The sequence below is a fragment of the Lepidochelys kempii genome, chromosome 9 (assembly GCF_965140285.1).
Source record: "Lepidochelys kempii isolate rLepKem1 chromosome 9, rLepKem1.hap1, whole genome shotgun sequence".
Lineage (NCBI taxonomy): Eukaryota > Metazoa > Chordata > Testudines > Cheloniidae > Lepidochelys > Lepidochelys kempii.
The window spans coordinates 85,560,915-85,582,730 of NC_136388.1; the positions used below are offsets into that span (position 1 = coordinate 85,560,915).

Below are 21,816 nucleotides of genomic sequence, written 5' to 3' on the forward strand. Positions count from 1 at the left end.
CTATTTTTGACTGCAGGAAGTACAGAACAAGTACATTCTAGCTAATGAGAATGTAGCTCTTCAATAAATTTACAGTGAATGTATGCTGTCTGCCTGTTAATTCATTTGAATAATTTAAAATGAATCGTAAGAGGGATATAATTTAAAATGGATTTGAACAGTACTACAAAATAATCTGCTACAGGAAAAAAAGTCTTGATATTTACTTTACAGTGCAAGACAATACCTGTTCAAAACCTCTGAGGATTAACATTACTGCTTAACTATTTTAAAAAACACATACTAGTCTATCACAGGTACTGATCTAAACTGGATTTAAGACAGAAGAATTTGTTGGAAGCAAGATCTTTAAAGGCTGAGTAAACTCAATAGAATTCATCCCTATATCAAATAAAGTTTGAAACATTATGACTCACTTCAAGTTATGGGTATGTTTCCCCAGCATGTGGAGGGCCACTCTGTGCACTGGAGAATTCACTGGCTTAAAACTAATTATACAATATTTTTGGTCAACCCAGGAAGAGGGGATTAAAGCCAAAAGCCTTTAAATTCAAATTTCAATATTTAATCATTGTATGTTAGTCCAGTTTATATCTTTGCCAATACATGTCCAGAATTTTGGCTTAATACATCTGTTCCATTTGCAACATTTAATTTCACAGAAAGTTAGTGGTTACAAATTTCAAATACATGTGTCAAAAGGACTTAAAAATTCTCATTTCGTTTGACAAAAAGTATATTTCTTTTATGAAATAAGTATATTTCCCCTTACACTCTTGGCACAAAATTAACAAACAAAAAGATACCTAGAGAAAAGGGTATTATAGAATTTAAGTGCTGTATTTCAAAGGTTTGCTCTAGAAGAATTTGGCAAGATTACTAAATGACATGTTGGCATCTGTAAATTACCCTTAATGATATTATTGCTAACGTAACAGCCCCAAGACAAGACAGTCACTACTATACTGATGTAAATAACAAGGACGCTTATTTTCCTTTTATGATGACCCAGTTTAAGATTATCCCACAGTGAGATTTAAATGATATAATAGCACTTTTCCCTTTTCTTCTATTCTCCCACTAAAGTTCTGGAAACATGTTCTGAATTGTATGTATGTCAAATTATATACTTTTTTCATGTTATCATTTTTATTCTTCAGGTGTTCGAAGATATGAAAGATCAGGCTGTATTTTTTAATCCAACATTCTAAGGTATTTTTATGGAATATTTTATTCAATAAATATGAAAGTGAAACTTTAATTTTTGAAATCATTTTTGCATATGCGTAGCTAAACTGCAGTAATATTTTTCATAGATTAGATAATGGTTTGCAAGATTTTTATTGTAAAAGAAATGTATGTACATTTCTTAAGCAATACAGGATTTCTATTTTGAAAATTCAACAGAAAAACAAACTGCAGCATTAAAGAAATGTACTTAAAAGCTAACACATTTACACATTTAAAAATAATTACTTTTTTGCAATTTGTAAGGACTGGATTTGTTGAACAAGTGGCAAAAGCTATAGTCAAGGGCTGGACAATATCTTGAATATAATTCCTAGTCCGAAAAGATTTTTTTTTTTTTTTTTAAAACTGCCAAACTACTCAAACGTGGACATTTCTCCTCTTTAGTGGTCAGCAACAAGGTTTGCTAATCCCTCCAATTTGCTGCTGCTGGATGTGTCTGCAGTTCTACTGTGACATAAAGGCAACTCCTGCTAGAGCTAAGAACGACGCTGCTATGTGCACAAAAGATACTGTAAGGAAGTGCAGCTATCACTTGGAAGCTGCACATGCTATTCTGTAACATACTACTATCTTCTCCTGCTTGGAGACAGATCTCAAGCCTATGCCAAAGTCTGAATCTCTTAGTTGACAATATAACACACTGTCATAATGCCAATGGACCAGTTTTCCATTAATTGTTTTTATATATAGTTAGTTGATTCACAGCATTTAAAACTCACAGTATAAAATTTGTGAATTATAAGAAGCTATTCTAATATGAGAAAGCTGTCTGATTTCACACAATATTGGCTTTATATGATAATACAAGCATTACTCTATCAGAGTACTTTATTAGAGCATATGAAAGTTTTATTGCTCAACTTCATTTGAGTTGTGCCTTGATTACAACAGCCACACAGTTTAGGGAGAAAATAAAATAAATAGAAATATTATGCCCTCAGTCAACTTTCTACAGGCCATCTGTTGATGAATAAAGTTGCAAAGCTATTATGTAAGTAAGCCCCTCTTCAGAAGGTATAGGTCCTTAAAGTCAGATTCTTCTCGTCTTCTAAAATGACCTTTAGCTTCAAAGATTTTGGTTTTCTACTGAAGCTAGTCATACAGTCTAAAACCAATGAACAAACATGATTCCATACCATAGTGACTGTTATAAACAAGAATCCCTAAAGCATTGCAATTAGAAGTAATTTTATATTACACAGGGAAAGTGGATGCCCTGCTGAAGACTGCACTGTGAGAACACTGAATTTTCAATCTCTTCTTTTTACCAGTATTTGGTCGTCAATGTATCTTGCTGCTTTGGCTGCTCTACATAAACTGTATCTGTAAGACAGAAATTAAAGTTTAAGTCTGTTTACTCAATGCACTATTTCTACAGAATAATGAATCAATTCACGTATTTACAAGCAGAACAGTTAACTTGGTTACTTGACAACCGGGATTTATTTGGGGGGGTGAGGTAGAAGACAGTGCACTACTTATTTGGTTTCTTATGGAGAGTTATTTAAAATCACAAAACGCAAACATTTAGGGTTATGATACAAATAGATGGAGTTAAATTCACAGCTGAGCATGAATATATGTTATCCCAATGGAGCACATAAATTAATGAGAATCTTCTCCCCACATAAAATGTGGTCTTTATACATTTTATCATTCCAACTGTGGGCCCAAACCAGCAGAAGACATCAATTCATTGCCTGCTGTGTTGTGTAAGGCTGAACTCATCCAGGGAACGACTGGCTGGCTAGTCCTAGAAGCCAAACACTGCCCTCACATCTCACCTACGCCTGAAGTTTCTAGGCAAGGATTTTCACAGCAAAGTTGACCAGTAACCTGTGCTCAGTTGTTCTCCATTCATTTACCTCCTCCCTTTCTTCCCCTCCAGGCTGTAGTGCCTACAACGAGTTGCTACACAGATGAGAGTAACCCGTACAAGCATGGAAATAGATGGCTGTAGCCCTAATGAGTTCAGAATTGCAACACTGGTTGGGAAGGAAGAAAGTCCAGTTTTACTTAGCATTGTATTATTTAAGGTATCCTTTTAGATCGCAGTGTTAAATCTTTATGGCAATTTTTTTCTGAACAGCATTAAACCTTGGAGACCTATACAATATGAACAAAAGCTGGACTTGCCTTTTTTAAAGGCACACTAGGAGGTCATCGGTGTACGCTGGGATAGTTCACTGAAGTGCATTATTTTTTTTTTAATCATTCCCTTACTCCCCAAGACTGGAACTTTTCCTTAATCTTTTAAGTTCACATTGAAAAAAATAATTAAAAAAAAAAGTGTTTACCTGTGTTCCAGGGACAGGCGCAAAGGGATTAGTTGGCCGGAGACCTGGCTGTGTATAAATCATTGGCTGGGGTGCCATTAAAGGAGCAGCACCAATCTGAGGAGGTACCTGTAAGGTATAGAGAAAGACAGGGAAAGAGTTAATCAAAGAAGTATTTTAAACTCAAATTAATCTTGGAAACTTCATATTTAATATTTTGTGCTGTATGTTATATACTGGAAATCAGCACAACAGAACTAACAGGTATGTAGTCTCAGGTCTTTTAGTTGGTTTATGCTCCTTTCTTTACACAAACAAATTAGCATATTAAAACATGGCAAACAATTAAAATATACAATAACATTTACAAAAGTGTGAAAATACAGTTAACAATGAACTCCTTACCATTCCATACACAGGCACTTGAGGTGTAGTCACTGGGTAGGTCATTGGAGCAGGTACCTTTAATAGCAAGAAGAAAAATAATGCTTGAAATTATCTAAAATACAGTTCTACTAGTAACATTTAGTAAGGGACTTTACAAAATATAAAGGTATATTTTGTAAAGTACTTAAAATAGGTTACAAGTTTACAAGAAAGTAACTTACATATCCAGGATAATGTACTCCATTCTGGCATACCAAAAAGGAATAAGGACAGAAAATTATTGAAGTGGTACTGAAACCAGACAACTTAACCCAGGAATGGGTTATGATATAGTACTGAAATTTAGCTATCTCCATGCTTTTCATTGTGAATAGAATATAGTCTTTAACTAGAATGGATAAATGTACAAACAATATAATGCAGTGTGCTATAAAAGCAAAAGCAGCTAATTCAACAGGCTGTACCATGTAACTTGGATAGAATTTTTCTTTTCTAACATGCAAAGAATAACTAGTTTCAGGCTAATAACAGAGGCCATATTTGAAACCTTTATTTGCTTTTCAGACCTTAAGGAAACAGGCACAGTATAGTTATTTTAGGAGAAGAGGAGGAGAACAGAAGAGAGCAAGAAAGGCTCGATCACTCATGAAAAGCAGTGAGGAATGGAGAGGAAGGGATGCTCAAGTAGCATAAAAGATTCTTAGCCTAAAGACAGCTTCCATATGTTTTCTGCCCTACAATAAGGAACCAGGTGTCTGAAGTGAGCCCAGAGACTGAAGAGCAGGAGCAAGGGGAAGAGGAAATCAGTGCCAGGAACAACCATCTAGGGATTCATTTCTACACAGGGCTACATCCATGGTCTTGTGGTCCCATTGTGACCTAATGGGAAGTGTGCACACTATTAACAGTTGTTAAGTTATAGTGGATATTAAAATCACTACTAGAAGATTCCATCTGCATGACAGATATGAAAGAGTATGTGTTTTGTACATGGGCTTGGGGAACACACAGTAGCTCTCCAAATCCCCTTGGCCATTTGATAGGTTTTGATTGTTTTACTTACTAAAATAAACATTCTAGTTCTACTTCTTTAACCAGGGCAGCTATTTCAAGGATACAATTAGCACATTTGTATGCAAGGGTAGGAAGATATTCTGTGTTCCTAAAATGTTCAGGACAAGAATGAATAAATCCAAGAACATTTCCCATTATTGGTTCTACAACAATCAGGCTTTTGCAGATTTTAATAGATCCATAGCATCTTTCCATATCTTTTGTTGAACATCCAGAATATTGACAGGAAGTTATTACTGAGAATGACGAAGATGCTTAGAACTATTCCTTGAATTTTTGGGGGTTGCTTTATGGAATGTTTAACTCAGGACTTTCCACTTACTGTTCAGTTCTGGCATAGCTATTTTGCCTCAGCCACTGGATGATTTACAGTCCGTCACAAAGCTTGACCAGATTTAGGCTGGGCATAACAAACCATAAACCGACAAAAATTGGCATTTGCTCATCTTTCCAAGAGTATAATCTATGTATTAAAGGCAAGAGGCATAAAATACATAAACCCAAGAACATTTTCCTTAATACCCAAACCCCCCAAAACAGCTTAAGGCACACAAGTTTCAGAAGTATTTAAATAAATAAGGAACCTTGAAGATGGGAGTTAGGCCCTTTTGAAAATTTTATCCAAGACCTGGAATTGTATTTTTTCTATACAGGCTAAGTATTTCAAATACTCAATAAAAAGAACTTTAAATGATACATTAAAAACATAGAAATGTACTAAATGAAGCAGTGAACTGTCAAATCCCCCTCTCCCAATCTACCCTTGCCGCAATGTCTCTTGCATACTCTCAAGGGATTTGTTGAAACTCAGAAGTTATGTTTCTAAACCATGGATGCAACAGAAACAGATGACAAGTTTAATTAAAGATCAGTCCTAACTATTTAATTGTTCCCTTCATTTTATTAGTTTGTCTAAACAAGGAGGGATAGATATAACCTATGGGTGCTTCCCGCTCTTCGTCTATTGGTTTAACATAGTTGTAACTGAATATTTCAATTTATAATTATTTGGGATTTATTTCTGGCAGTCATATTTCCTCAGTGGTGAGTCAGCTTATTGCCATGTGAGAAACATTTCTAGTATTTATCTGAATAATTAATGCATCCTAGACAACAATAAGTTTCATTACTGAAGTGCTTTGAGATGGTTTAATAAGACAGAGTGCTATACCAAGAACTACACAAAGACGACTATAAAATGCAAAGTATTATCAGCAATGAAGTAGTTAAACAGCCCTGTTGAAGCCTGACAGGGACAAAACAAGTGGGAATGGCAATTATTACATGTGAGATGTGTCCTCTCAGGATTCAGCAGCAAGATGGACTAGGTCCCTTCTTAACAAACCTAACTATCCCGTGAGATATGTTTTACCTTAAGACAACTGTACCCTCTCCAAAAAGCAAACAAACATTGTTAATTTCTGTCCTTCTCAAAAATGAAAAACTGGAATCTAGATTTTTTTTTTTTAAATGCCCTTAAATGTAAGTTTTTCAATGGTATGCAGGCAGGCATACTAAAATCAATAGCTAATATTCCTGCAAGTCATAGAATCATAGGACTGGAAAGGACCTCGAGAGATCTAGTGAAGTCCCCTGTACTCATGACAGGATTAAAATTATCATCTAGACATCCCTAGGCATGTCTCTAACCTGTTCTTAAAAATCTCCAATGATGGAGACTGCACAACCTCCCTAGGCAATTTATTCCAGTGCTTAACCACCCTGACAGTTAGGAAGTTTTTCCTAATATGTCCAAGCTTAACTGCTCTTGCTGCAATTTAAGCCCATTGCTTCTTGTCCTATCCCTACAGGTTAAGGAGAACAATTTTTCTCCCTCTTCCTTGTCACAATGTACTTTTATGTACTTGAAAACTTGTGTTCCCTCTCAGTCTCCTCTTCTCTTTATGAACAAACCCAGTTTTTTCAATTTTACTTCAGATGTAGGGCCCTACTAATTGCATGGCTGTGAAAACCATGTCACAGACACACAAAATCAACCCTACCCTGTGCAATCTGAGCTCTCCTGCTGCTCGGAGCCCAGCTCTAACCTGCTAATGCGGCCATGCTAGAGAAAGACAGGAGTTGTCCTTCCCCTGCATGGCTGCTCTTGGTGGGTAGATCAGACCCACCTCCAGAGGAAGTGCAAAAATGAGGGTGGTATACCCTCACTTCCACGCTGCAGCAGTTCAGGAGCTGGCCTCCAGGCTTCAGTTCCCCCCCGCAACTTCCTCCTGCAGCTCTAGGTCCAGGCACGGCTTCCTCCTGCAATGGCTTCTGCCGGGCTGGGGGCTTTTGCACCTGACGGCTGAAGCTGGGGCAGCCCGGGCTCTGAAGCTTCACCACTACCCCTCCAACTGAGGATCAGGGCTCCCCCCTTCCAGCCAGAGCTCGGGGCTTCCGCCTCCGTCCTCCTGCCAGGGCTCCAGGCAGCCTGAGCTCAAAAGCTTCTTCCTCTGCGGCACATACCAGGGCTCATGGGGAACTCGTAGGAGCTTCTGCCCCTGGGGCACCCATTTTTCCTGAGGGACCCCCAAATGTGGCACCCAGAACTGGATACAATACTCCAGTTGAGGTCTTATCAGCGTGGAGTAGAGCAGAAGAATTACTTCTCATGTCTTGCTTCCAACACTCCTGCTAATACATCCCAGAATGAGGTTTGCTTTTTTTGCAACAGTGTTACACTGTTGACTCATTTAGCTTGTGATCCATTATGACCCCCCAGATCCCTTTCGGAAGTACTCCATCCTAGACAGTCATTTCCCATTTTGTATGTGTGCAACTGATTGTTCCTTCCTAATTGGAGTATTTTGCATTTGTCCTTATTGAATTTCATCGTATTTACTTCAGACAATTTCTCCAGTTTGTCCAGATCATTTTGAATTTTCATCCTATCCTCCAAAGCACTTGCAACCCCGCCCAGCTTGGTATCATCCACAAACTTTATAAGTGTACTCTTTATGCCATTATCTAAATCACTGATGAAGATATTGAATAGAGCCAGATCTAGAACTGATCCCTGATCCCAGAACAGATCCAGAACTGATCCCTTGATATGCCCTTCCAGCTTTGACTGTGAACCACTGATAACTACTCTCTGGGAATGGTTTTCCAGCCAGCTATGCACCCACCCTATAGTGGTTCCATCTAGGTTGGATTTCCTGAGTCTGTTTATGAGAAGGTCATGTGAGAGTATCAAAAGCCTTACTAAAGTCAAGATATACCACATATACCATTTCCCCTAACCACAAGGCTTGTTACCCTGTCAAATCATAGAATATCAGAGTTGGAAGGGACCTCAGGAGATCATCTGGTCCAACCCCCTGCTCAAAGCAGGCACAATTCCCAATCCCCCCCCGCCGATGGCCCCCTCAAGGATTGAACTCACAACCCTGGGTTTAGCAGGCCAATGCTCCAACCACTAAGCTATCCTCCCCCGCCCCCAAAGAAAGCTATTAGGTTGGTTTGACACAATTTGTTCTTGACAAATCCATGCTGACTGTTACTTATCACCCTATTATCTTCTAAGTTTCTGCGAATAGATGGCTTATTTATTTGCTCCATTATCTTTCCGGGTACTGAAGTTAAGCTGACTGGTCTGTAATTCCCTGGGTTGTCCTTATTTCCCTTTTTATAGATTGGCACTATATTTGCCCTTTTCCAATTCTTTGGAACCTTGCCCATCTTCCATGACTATTCAAAGAGAATCGCTAATGGCTCAGATAACTCTTAAGTCAGCAAGTTGAGTATTCCATGATGTATTTCATCAGGCCCTGGCGACAGGAAGACATCTAACTTGTCTAAATAATTTTGAACTTGTTCTTTCCCTATTTCAGCCTCTGATCCTACCTCATTTTCATTGGTATTCACTATATTAGATGTCCAATCACTACTAAACTTTTAGGTGAAAACGGAAACAAAACATCATTTACAACTTCTGTCATTTTCAGGTATTGTTTTTCCCCTTGTCATTGAGTCTTGACAAATACACTCCCCACTGGCAATTAGAAGACTTTTCCTGGTGAACAGGGAACTTGCTCACCAGTTTCTTTTGCTGCAAAGCTTTTATTTAAGAAAAGCTTCTAGTCCTTATAGACCTTTCATATATTAACAAAGGAAACCAATACAGTGGGTCTTCTTGAATCTGTAGACAATTTAAAAGAACAGAGTTTTAACTGCACAATCCTAGTCTCAGCACAACCCAAAAAACCAGGAGTTTCTGAGGCAGAGGAGAAAAAGTTGACTCCCCTTCAAGTCACTGAGTGTGGAGCTGCTCCATAGGCAATTCTCCCCCTCAATTGGAATAGCCTCTGGTACTTTTTTTAAAAAATTCGTATCAGTGGAAAAGGCAGTGTATTTACTTTCATGGTGCACAATTTGAAGTCAGAAATGGAACACCACCACTTACCATATGTGGAGCAGGAGGAATGGGGGCATGATTCCATGTAGTTGATGTGCTTGTTTTTGCCTGCCAGTTTGTTCCGCCAGTAAGTTTCTTCTCTGTAGGCTGATTCCACTGCATGTCTGACCTAAAAAGAAATTACAGAACTAAGCTTCCCCATAGAGTTAACAGGCTCTTGCATAAAAGTATAACAACTTTGACCGGAAACTGAAAAGAATTTCTATATAAGCAGATAATTAAAAATCAGAGGACATGTAAAACTGAACACTACTACAGATGAAAACTCATGTAGGCACCAGAAATTTACACAGATTCTGATATAGGAAAATCTCATTTCCACTGCTAACTTATTCCAATTGTCACTGATCTGTGTTCTTGCTCTTACGACAGTTTCCACTGCTTTTGGAGCAAGATAAGATGTAAACTTTCTAAACACCATCTAATGCAATGTAGCTCAATGGTTTTTCAGAGAGCATGTTACAGAAAATGATTTGCCAGAGCTATTTATTCAGTGGCTCACTTGTTTCAGATAATGCCTTATCTGACATTAACAAGCAAGGCTGCTCAAATCTCCAAGTCTAATTTAGATACTTAAAAGGATGCCACTGAACCAGTAGGCTACTTCATCCTCATCTTTCTTTTTTCTAAATTCACACAGTATTTTTTTTTTTTTTTTAAAAAAACAAGGACTGGATACATGACAGTTCTCCATCTTACAGTGATTTAATTAATCTTACTATCAAATGCAATTTAGAAACTGTCCATATTATGGTTGAAACCCTATTAGTCACAATTATGTTTGAACATGGTTTTTGATAACAAGATTTCCTGATCAATGTAGATGGTATTCAGAACAAAGACCTTAGTTAACCAAAGATCTTAGTGATGGATCATGTTTCTTAGTCTATAGCATGGTTTTATGACAAGGAATTATTTTAAAAAGAAAACATTACTTTTCACACTGCATAATTTTAAGAGCTTAGTCAAGAGTACAAAAAAGAAAATATCTTACTTTTTGGAAGGGGTTCCTCCAAAGCCAAGATCTGTAACAAAAAAAAGATAACCCCCCCCCAAAAAACATGTTTAATTAGCAAAATATGTTCTCTTTAATAGAGAAGGAAAAATAAGTTTAAAAAAACCCTCACACTTACTTCCTACTAAGTTAGCAAGTGATGAATCAAGGTCATTTGCTAAAATTTTTCCACTCTGCTGATTGATTAGAACGGCTCTCTGACATTGTGTCGGTACTGTTGGTTGTAATACATCCTCTAGAATAAAAACTGAAAACAGAACATAGAAACGATGTCATTAAAACAACCACATTTTGGCTGATACAGAAAACAGACAAACAAAACTTCCATTCTCCAGAAAGCACTATTCTCATATGACACTACCAGTAGTTTGGGTACAATTTTAACACGCCAAAGAGGTATTCAAGGGGTAAGCAAAATTTAGGTTTATTTTTTTTTCCCCCTTGGCATTCTGAATTCTGTGTATAATTCTAATAAAATACTAGAACATGTATGAGTTTCATCTAAAGGGTTACAGGCAGGAATCTTAGAAAGCTCCTACACTAAGATAATTTGATCTCAAAAGATACGTAAGCTGAACCATTCCTGACTTTCAGTGAAAAAAAGCTACCTGACAGAGGAGTGTTACAAAATAATCTAAAAGTGTTCTGTCACAAAAGCATGGCAACATGATACTTCCTTGGGCAAGTTACTATTAATAACTTTTGCATATAAATTGTAAAAAATAACCTCTTCATCTTTCAAGAACATATCAAGCTACTAATGACCAGCAGAAACTGTATTAAAATATTTGCGCACAGAATGTGTTATCCATTATATTACCTTTACCTGGATTTTGGAACTGTTTGCAAGAACTAAATATCATGTCTTATCCCGCAAACACAATAATCATGTTTGAGATAAACATAACATGCTTCAAACAGAACTAACAAGATGACAGCTTTTATGCAACACCACTACAATTCAACTTTAAGTGTTTAAAACAGTTTGATATATAAACTTACCCATTAACAGACATCCAGTGGGCCACAATGGACAATTGCATTTGAGAGGGAGGGGAAAAGAGAAGAGACATTACACAATGTTTTAGACGAATGAAAGCTAGTTAAGTATTCTATTTTTAAAGTAGAACTCAAACAAGCTAGCTATTATGGAAGTGATTATTTATTAAATTACCAAACCCTTGTTCAATTTATAAGTTCAGTTTTGCATTCTCAGAAGTCATCTTAAGTTTGTTAATATAAAGATAGTTTTTACCACTTGTAGTCCTGTACTCATTTGCTGTTGACTTTCCTCCAAATACAGCATCAAAATCCACATTAATTATGGAAGAAGTGGTGCTCTGAGGAGCCGAATGAAGAGGAAATCCTAAAATATAAATTTAAAAATTAGATACACAGTAAAGCCATCTGTACTGTCCAAAAAGTTACCATCAATTGCCAAAGGAAAACACACAAGTGTATGTAGGCTTATGACCACTAAATTCATCTTCATGCAAAAAAGAAAGAAAGGAAATTTAGATTTGAGAAAAGAGAATAACAAAAACCCTGAAAGTTAATTGTTACCACAGACTTGAAATTTTGTTTCAAGAATAAAAAGGAAGAATCCAGTACCTACCAAATATATAGCTAATCTGGAAACCACAATTAATACGCAAAAAGAAAAGGAGGACTTGTGGCACCTTAGAGACTAAAATTTATTTGAGCATAAGCTTTTGTGAGCTACATCCGATGAAGTGTGCTGTAGTTCACGAAAGCTTATGCTCAAATAAATCTGTTAGTCTCTAAGGTGCCACAAGTCCTCCTTTTCTTTTTGTGGATAAGGACTAACACGGCTGCTACTCTGAAACCTGTCAATTAATATGTTCATTCCTGAATTTTAAAGATTGATGTCCAAAGGAATTTTGAGAGAAAGGCAGTAAAAACCAATGAATGCAGAAATGTTCAGATACTTGAACACATCACATAGAGAAAAAAAAATAAACCAGATACTTTCAAATCTAGAAATATAATCAACATTTAAAAAATGAATATTTACTTGCATTACAAGATCTGAAACTAAAATATAATCATTTGGTTGAAATTATGGCAATCCAAAACAGTTTTTAATTAGGACTGTCAATTAATCGCGGTTAACTCACATGATTAACTAAAAAAATTAATCGCGATTAATCGCAGTTTTAATCGTACTGTTAAACGATAGACTATGAAATGAAATTTATTAAATATTTTGGATGTTCTTCTACATTTTCATATATATTGTGTTCCATGTTGTAACTGAAATCAAAGTGTATATTATTTTTATTATAAATATTTGCACCGTAAAAATGATAAAATAGTATTTTTCAATTCACCTCATACAAGTACTGTAGTGCAATCTCTTTGTCATGGAAATGCAACTTACAAATGTCGATTTTTTTTGTTACATAACTGCAATCAAAAACAAAATAATGTAAAACTTCAGAGCCTACATGTCCACTCAGTCCTACTTCTTGTTCAGCTAATCGCTAAGACAAACAAGTTTGTTTACATTTATAGGAGATAATGGTGCCTGCTTCCTATTTACAATGTCACCAGAAAATGAGAACAGGCATTTGCATGGCTCTTTTGTAGCTGGCATTGCAAGGTATTTACATGCCAGATATGCTAAACATTTGTATGCCCCTTCATGGCCACCATTCCAGAGGACATGCTTCCATGCTGATGATGCTCATTAAAAAAAATGTGTTAATTAATTTTGTGACTGAACTCCTTGGGTGAGAATTGTATGTCCCCAGCTCTGTTTTACCTGCATTCTGCCATATATTTCATGTTATTGCAGTCTCGGATGATGACCCAGCACGTTGTTCGTTTTAAGAACACTTTCACTACAGATTTCACAAAACGCAAAGAAGGTACCAATGTGAGATTTCTAAAGACAGCTACAGCACTCGACCCAAGATTTAAGAATCTGAAGTGCCTTCCAAAATCTGAGAGGGACGAGCTGTGGAGCATGTTTTCAGAAGTCTTACTTTAACACTATGATGCAGAAACTACAGAACCCAAAAGCACCAAAACAAGAAAAATCAGCCTTCTGCTGGTGGCATCTGACTCAGATAATGAAAATGAACATGCATCGGTCCACACTGATTTGGATTGTTATCAAGCAGAACCCATTAACAACATGGATGCATGTCCCCTGGAATGGTGGTTGAAGCATGAAGGGACATATGAATCTTTAGCGCATCTGGCACAAACATCTTGCAATGCTGGCTACAACAATGCCATGAAAATGACTGTTCTCACTTTCAGGTGACACTGTAAACAAGAAGCAGGCAGCATTATCTCCTGCAAATGTAAACAAACTTGTTTGTCTGAGAGACTGGCTGAACAAGAAGTAGGACTGAGTGGACTTGCAGGCTCTAAAATTTTATATTGTTTTATTTTGAATGCATTTTTTGTACATAAAATTCTACATTTTTAAGTTCAACTTTCATGATTAAGAGATTGCACTACACTACTTGTATTAGGTGAACTGAAAAATACTATTTCTTTTGTTTTTTTTTTTTACAGAGTAAATACTTGTAATCAAAAAATATAAAGTGAGCACTGTACCCTTTGTATTCTGTGTTGTAACTGAAATCAATATATTTGAAAATGTAGAAAACACCCAAAAATATTTAAATAAATGGTATTCTATTATTATTTAACAATGCTATTAACTACACAATTAAACATGATTTTTTTTTAAATCACTTGACAGACCTATTTTCAATATTAGAATGGATTGGAAACATACGAAGAGTTATGCAACCCAGTTTGCTATCACTATTGTCTCCATTTGGAAAGAAATTAGAGGAGGTTTTACCACTAAACTGTTCCACTGTTTGTTTGGAGGTAAAGGTGGAAGAGACGAAAGGGATAGTAGATTTTACAGCTTCTTCAACTGGCTTCATGTCAAAGATGTCCAGATGGGGTGGAGAACCAACACAACCATTTGAGGACGAGAAAGGACCTTTCAGATATAGCAGTAAGTAATAAAAAAAGGAAAGAAGAGAATCTAGAGTTCAAATAGCACACAGAGAAGCACAGAGATAGTGAACATTACAATATGAAAGTTTCCCAGAACTAGGGCTAAGCAAACTTATTTGAAATGAATTTCTAGCTATAAGTTTTCCCACATGGTGTTCTGCCCAACTCAGACAGTTTTACTGAAACTCATACCAGTTTCCTTGCCTCAAAGGAGAATATTTAATTCTGATGTTTTTCACATCATTCTGTTAAGAAAAAGGACATTTACTCACCTGTGAACAGAATTCCCAGAAGGCATTAACCTATGGACACACATTCCTGGGCCTCCGAACTTGGCAAATGGCACTAGGATCATTCACAACTCCACTGACTAACATACTACCAGTTTTAGTGGTGGCAACATTTCCTTATTTAAGTGTTTATAAAAACTGCATCTTGTTAGTTAACAAATTCTTCCCTCAGGTAATTCAATTACAGTTGTGCGTGTGCAAGTTGAAGTAACTTAAGTTAATGAGAGATGTGCATCCACATGGAAGGACAGAATTTGGCCCTGTGTTTTCCCAGTTAAATTTGCTTGGTTTACCATGAAGTATCAATTTTTACCATCATCAAACATTGCAAAGCCAAGTGCTGTAGCTGCAGTGGAGCAAGCTGTACTCTATTCTACTTCACACATTATCACCAAAACAGTCATCTAAATTTTAATTCCATACTGTGGTTACTATGGATCTACTAGAAGAATGCTCAAGTCCATTGTTTGCAGTAAAAGAATAAAACCAACTCTAGATTTCACATATTTCTTTTCAGAGAAATAATTTTTTTTTTAAGTTTGCAAGTTTAAATGGGAGTTTGTTAACTGTGCTCCAAATCTGTTTTCTGCCTTAACAGAACAACATTTGTAATTTCTCTAAAATACAGAATTCAATGCTTTTTAATGCATTTAAATTTAATGTCAACTCTAAGATGACCAGATTCATCTCTTATCAAGGTAAGTAGTAATATTTGGATTTCTGACAGTTAACTGAACATACAACTTAATCCTTCAACGTGAGTTTTTGTTTTAGTAAGACAACGATAACTGATGAATTCTCAGATACTAAGAATATTATCTATTCTGTTAAACTACAATAGTGACTTACCTCCCCATGCACTGCTTGCTGATGTTGCTATAGCTGGAGTACTCTGTACAGTTGGAACAAATGCAGGTTGAAGATCAAAAAGATCACTGGATAGGTTAGGCATGCTGAAAATAGAGAGAAAAAAATACGAGCTACACAAGTTAATTATAAAGCATCATTTGGTCTGTTATCCAATTTAAATTTCCTGAGCAGATTAAGCAAGAATGGAGTTTGTTTTTTGTTTTAAGTTTCTGCACACACATCCCGATTCCTAGCTAAAAATATGTCCAATATGCATTTAATGCAATTTTTAAAGTATGTGGTATGCACAAAATATTTGTTTGCTACAGCCTCAAAGATTCAATTTCATTTTACTGGACTATTAAAATTACAGAGCAAATACGTATGTTTCCAAGTTTACTTTTCTAGAAGTCATAGCGAAGGTCAAGAATGGTTCTACAGGACATAACTGTTTTTTTTTTTAAATTAAAGTGAAGCATTGCAGTTTGGTATCTAATTGAATATCAAGAAAATCTCAGAGTCAGCCATAAGATTTTGACTCTTGAGAAATATATTCTGTGAAGTTTATCTACGCCTTTCAGTTTTTCAGGCAATTAGCCAATGCAGTGTTTTACACGTGCTTAGGGAAGAAAGTGTCCCTCACCTACTGGTTGTAGGTGCTGGTGCTGCAAAGAGGTCAACAGCTGTAGTGGTATTCACACTTTTCCCTGATAAGGTGCTTGGAGATGCTGATGTAGAAGTGGAATTTGATACCACAGAAATCTCTTTTAACCGCTGCTCCTGAAAGATAAATTAAGAGAGACAAACTAATTAAAATTTAACTGTACTAGAATTTAACTCTTTAATCTTCAAAAGTACTATTTTTTAAGAAGGATTTTTAATAATAAAGGCTTGATTAACACCAATCACACATTCTTTTGGGATGCCCAAGAAACTGAAATATAGCTAGCTGAAATATTAAGGGAAAGAGGTGCTTTCTATGCTTTCTAAAGAGATTCTATTAAAACAATCTCAAAATTATGTTGAAACGTCAAGAATCTGACAAAACGAACAAATGCCAGTATGTTTAGTTTTGAACCTAGCACACCATACTTGGCTCACGCTGTTGGTCCCATAGTACATGCTTATTGTATACTGTGGCATGCATTTATACAGCACCTATCACTGCAGGATATGTATATGCTTTACTTAGCAAATGTTTGTAATGTAAGCAAAGTAAAATGAACTAACTTCTCTTGCAGGGAGGTTCCTAACCTCTGGAACATTACAAACTTTACAGGACCGATGGAAAAACCTTGTCAGTAAAATAAATATTATGGTCCAGGCCAAGCAGGTAGCCAACACTAGACAGAGGTGTATCTTTATAACCTATCCTGTATAGGGTGGAGACAAACTGATTATGAATACACTTCTCCAAAAACTTGTTTGTACTAGACATTTCTGATGACTATCTACTTTAGGTTTTTACACAGCTGTTCATCATTGTTGAATTTGACAGCGTTCAAAGTTCCTAGAAAACTTCATGTAGTCTACCCCTCTTTCCTTTTCCAGACAACAGCTCTGCTTGGGTGCATGTTTGTTTTTAAAATCCTATTTAAGTAAATGGAATTCTATGCAGGTCAATTGGCATTTTGAAAAATAAATGAGAGTTATTTGAAGAAAAAAACCCAAAAACACATTGATAGTACTAGGAGAATTCTAAAAGCCAATTGCCAGCAAAATTTTATTTCTGCATTTAAATTAAGATATCTGCTCCATATCAACAATTTAACCTGCCCCCTTCTCCCATATAAAGGGAAATCTATCCCAGTCAGCCAGCAACCAAGCCTAGACTTCAAATACAGGAAACCAGCCAACAAGTCCTACCAAACTTGATAGCAAATTCCAAGCACAGAGAAGTGCTCCTTTTTTGCCCCCAAGGTTAATTAACATCAATAAGACAGACATGTCCCAAAGATACTCATCAGCTCATTTAATCTCACCAACCACATGTCTATACTAGCCATGTCTCTCTATATTACACCACATTCCCCAGAGGGATCTGCTACAAAAATAGGATTTTGAAGGACTAATGTCCAGTTCTCCAACAATAGTGGGAGGCTGCCCCGGGGGCCTCTGAGCAAGTAACAGAGGGCAAATAAAGGAAGAGAGTCTTTAAGGAACCAAAAGAGAGAGGTGGGAAAGAAAAGAAAAAACAAGCTCATTTTCCTGAGACAGGACACTACTTTAAAAACTGTAATTTAAAAAGGACACAGATGTGCCCCGGGACTGAAAAATAAACTGTGCTGCAAGATCAACTCTTTCCCCTTTCTATATTTTCATGGACAGGGGAGTCGACTATTGTCCTGTCCACACTGCAGCATTATGAGTAGTAATATGGCTGTTGCCCCAGGATTCTTGCTTATGGGGACAGGAATCGGTTTCCTAGAGCTATACTTGCTAAATCATCCTAAATATAAAAACCTATGTGGACAACATGTATTCTGACAAAACGCAAACCCAATCAATTTTAGAAGTATAGGTGAATAAAAAGTGTTCAGATTTTAGTTATCAAGTTATGCAATCACAGTAAGAGCCACCATTTACTGGAAGCTACCATGCACATTTAGGGGAAATCCTGGTCCCACTGAAGTCAGTGGAAGTTTCCACTGACTTCAATGGGGCCAGGATTCCACACACAAAATATTTAAGCATCGGGTCTTGGAACACCAATCCTTAAAAGATAGAATACCTTAAGTGCTTGCAGTCTAGCTTGTTCTTCCTCCAAAGCTTGCTGTTTCTCTTTCTCATCCATTTTGCTAAATGACATTCCTGTGTTGGCAAGTGTGGAAACAGCACTGGATAGGGTGCTTGCTCTAAAATAAAGTTTCATCAGAGAATGATTTTTTTAAATTGTGACCTTTCATTTGCATCCAAAAGGCACCTGAAATGCTTCATAGATAGTATGCTATTTGTCTCTGGACTCAGCACTAAATACAATCACCTTTTGGTGAGGAAAAACAGCAAAACACATAATACTATACATTTTGGGGCAAGGGTAGAGAAGGGGACAAGTGTAGAATTAATTGTTCTTCCATAGTTTCAGCTGAAGAGATATCAGATCAATAATCAGGTACAGAATTTCATATAGATGTTTGTGATTCTGCCACACAATTTATGTACCTGTCGTAAATATGATATTTTAAATAAGTGGAACAAAATTCCAAATGGCATACATAAACAGGTATGTGTTAGTATTTTATACTGACATGGGAAACAGCACTTTTAAATCTGTAAGGATCTATCTAGCTCACATGCATGCACACACACTTGATGCTGTAGAGCCAAATCCTCCCAGCTACTTGTTAAAAACTGATGTAAGAGGCTCAAGTGATGACTCTGCCGCAATGCAGAAGCGTGGTTTTCTGCTAAATATGCACATTTACGTTGATTTCATCTCTCAAAAAAGGGGTATGCCAAAAAAGGGTGTTTTGTCCAACTATCACAAACACTGATTGTACATATTGTTGCATATTTTGGTGAAGGAACTAAAACAATACCCAGCTCTTCCTCACCTCATCGTTCAAGTGACAATACATCTTTCACTAGGAAGAATAAATGGACTTGCCATCATCCCATCCAAAAAGCACACCTTGGTAAGGAGCCAAATGGGGACAGTGGTATGAAACACCATAACATGCCCCATTTTAAGGTGGGAAGGTAGTCAGCCATTCAAAATTCTATTAGCATGATTTTTCTGCCATATATGTAGCAAGTATGGCTTGCCTATCTGTGCAGCAAAAGCAACATGGCATTCCTGATTAGTGGCTGTTCTATGAAGGCTGGTTACCGGGGATTAGCACAGTAAAAGTTGGTGACATAGGCCAAAAGTGCTAATATCTTCAACAGATTGGGTCTAATAACTTGCTGCTTGGACTGGGAAGTGTATCCCATGATGGGGTCCTTATATTTCTTAATTATCATGATGGATACTATACAGAAGGAGTATTGCCAGGTCCTGAACCAGTCTTATCTAATACTCAACAAGAAGGACAATGATTGTGATGTCATGAATAAATATTACTTAACACTTAGCATTTTGCATGCTCAAAGCACTGTACAAATATTAGGTAGTCACAATACCCTGTAAGATACGACTGCTGATTTTGCAAGTTGCAAAGTAACGTGTTCAAGGCTATAGAACAAGTCAGTGGCAGAATTTGGATTAGAGCTCAGGACATCTTGATTCCTGTTCTCTCCAAATTCAAGAAAAAAAGAAGGGAAGAAAAAAAATAGAATTAAGGGATGTTACAGATCAAATAAGAAAAGACTCCTTACCTGTGTTTAACACCCCTTAAAGACTACTGAAATTAAAAATCTTTACAAATCTATTTTTGTTCTTCATTCATCATGAACAATTAAAACAGAATAATCTGCTTCAGTTTCTGATTCTGCACATTAAGACAATTCCACAGGGTTTCTGCTGCCAACATTGAGGAGGAACATTCAAAAACTCCAAGGTGGTGGTGGTTTTTTTAATTGAAAAAATATGTATCTAATTTTCCTAATATTGGGTTTCTAAACAAAACTACATGAAACTCCTTAGGATACTAGGAAATATTTCACCACCCACTATAAGTTTCTCTGAAGAAATTTTCAGTACCAAGCATAAAGGAAGTAACAGTTCAGAAACCTCTAAGAACTTATTTTAAGCAACCACAATGCCACAAGAGAGCAAAATAAATAAGTACGGTAGTAGGGTAATCCATATTTTGGGGTTAAGGAATTTACACAGTAACGTTAATTGACACAACTAATACATCTTTAGAAGAACTTTTATTCTGCAATATACACACCAGAGAGTAAGCATTGAAGGCATATGTGTACTTTAAAAGCCAGTTAAATTCTTAAAAAGAAAAGGAGTACTTGTGGCACCTTAGAGATTAACAAATTTATTAGAGCATAAGCTTTCGTGAGCTACAGCTCACTTCATCGGATGCATTCAGTGGAAAAACTCTTGTGACTTGTCAGACTACTTTAACAGATAAGGTAAAAATATTTTGAGGAAAGCTACTACATGTGGCCTCAGCTCAGCACTTCGCTATTACAGTTGTATGTGTTAAAATGCACAGTTTAACAAGGAGTTTGGTGACACAAAGATAAGCATGTAGGTGAAGTCATGTGTTTTTGTCACTAGATAAGAACATTTAATGTACATTCAAGTGATATCCTCTAACAGAATAACACTATTAATAAAAAACTTTTAGTCTATGCTTTCCACACTTACTAGAAAAGGAAAACAAATGGTTTCCTTTCACTTACTTCTAGAGTATCTCAAGGAAGACCTCAAACTTACCAATGCTCAAAATACCTCAATACAAAGAGAATTAAAATTTAAGACATCTTTGTGATCCACCTGATGCTTACCTGCTGGCAGCTGAGACTTCTTTTGTTTTTTTCCCCTCTAGAGAAGCCAAATGCTGCTCCAATGCCTCAAGCAAGCTGCTGGGTGCCTAAAGTTAAAGTTCTTGTAAAACATCTGCTTGATAACAATGCATTATCATCATCTTGTGTACAGATTAACTCCCCCATCCACCAACTAAACAATTATGCATTTCTTTTTAGATCATGCAAATCGAGTTCAAGTGTAAGATTCATTTTTTGGCAATATCCCCTTTTCAATCAAAATATGCAAACATGATCACTAAACGCTGGTCTACGAAAAGAGAAAAGTTCCCCCAAACTGGGCATGTGTATAGAAGCAAAGATTGGAATTTTCTGGCAACAGCATTAGTTGTGCTAAGCACTTGAGTAACAAGGCAGGTCAGTTAATTATACTCAGCTCTAATTACCACTCCCCAAAACTGTGAGAGCACTTACAGAAAGTGTTAATTCTCTAGCGACAGTAGCAAAAAGGCAGGATATACTTTAATTTGTCTGAAATCCATAAACAAATTTAAATCAGATGATGAATCCTTACAACCAAAAGCCCCCAGTGTGAGCAAATGCAATTATCTCAGTACAATGCGGAACTAACTACCTTTCAGAAACTAAAGTAAGATCCACTTAACCACTTTACTGGTAGCATCAAAATAGTTTTACTGCACTCACACTAACAGACTATTAATTGCTATTCCTTTACCACTGATCATATCTTTATGGAAAGTTAACATTCACTCCCTCTTTTCTCAGATCCATCTGTGAACTAAATCAACACATGAAACCAGCAGTTCTTATAATCTAGACATGAAAACTGACCATATGGTGATG

At 36.5% G+C, this 21,816-nt stretch overlaps 1 protein-coding gene across 5 annotated transcripts in view; it reads right to left on the reverse strand.

Annotated features, from left to right (window-relative positions):
• Positions 1-549: 549 nt before the first annotated feature.
• The window catches only part of LOC140917763 (phosphatidylinositol-binding clathrin assembly protein), a 45,195-nt gene continuing 23,928 nt past the window's right edge, over positions 550-21,816 (reverse strand). Inside the window, exons 9-21 of one of the 5 annotated variants that reach the window (XM_073361251.2) lie at positions 20,974-21,059; positions 18,299-18,422; positions 16,211-16,347; positions 15,568-15,671; positions 14,265-14,411; positions 11,676-11,786; positions 10,539-10,655; positions 10,400-10,430; positions 9,394-9,514; positions 4,136-4,159; positions 3,933-3,989; positions 3,549-3,656; positions 550-2,574 (exon numbers count right to left, since the gene is read on the reverse strand). In XM_073361251.2, coding sequence (XP_073217352.1) covers positions 2,560-2,574; positions 3,549-3,656; positions 3,933-3,989; positions 4,136-4,159; positions 9,394-9,514; positions 10,400-10,430; positions 10,539-10,655; positions 11,676-11,786; positions 14,265-14,411; positions 15,568-15,671; positions 16,211-16,347; positions 18,299-18,422; positions 20,974-21,059 — 1,182 coding nt within the window. In that variant the 3' untranslated portion in view covers positions 550-2,559. Of the gene's footprint in view, positions 2,575-3,548; positions 3,657-3,932; positions 3,990-4,135; positions 4,160-9,393; positions 9,515-10,399; positions 10,431-10,538; positions 10,656-11,675; positions 11,787-14,264; positions 14,457-15,567; positions 15,672-16,210; positions 16,348-18,298; positions 18,423-20,973; positions 21,060-21,816 lie in introns of all 5 variants that reach the window. The other 4 variants (XM_073361249.2, XM_073361250.2, XM_073361252.2 and 1 more) reach the window with 4 other exon arrangements.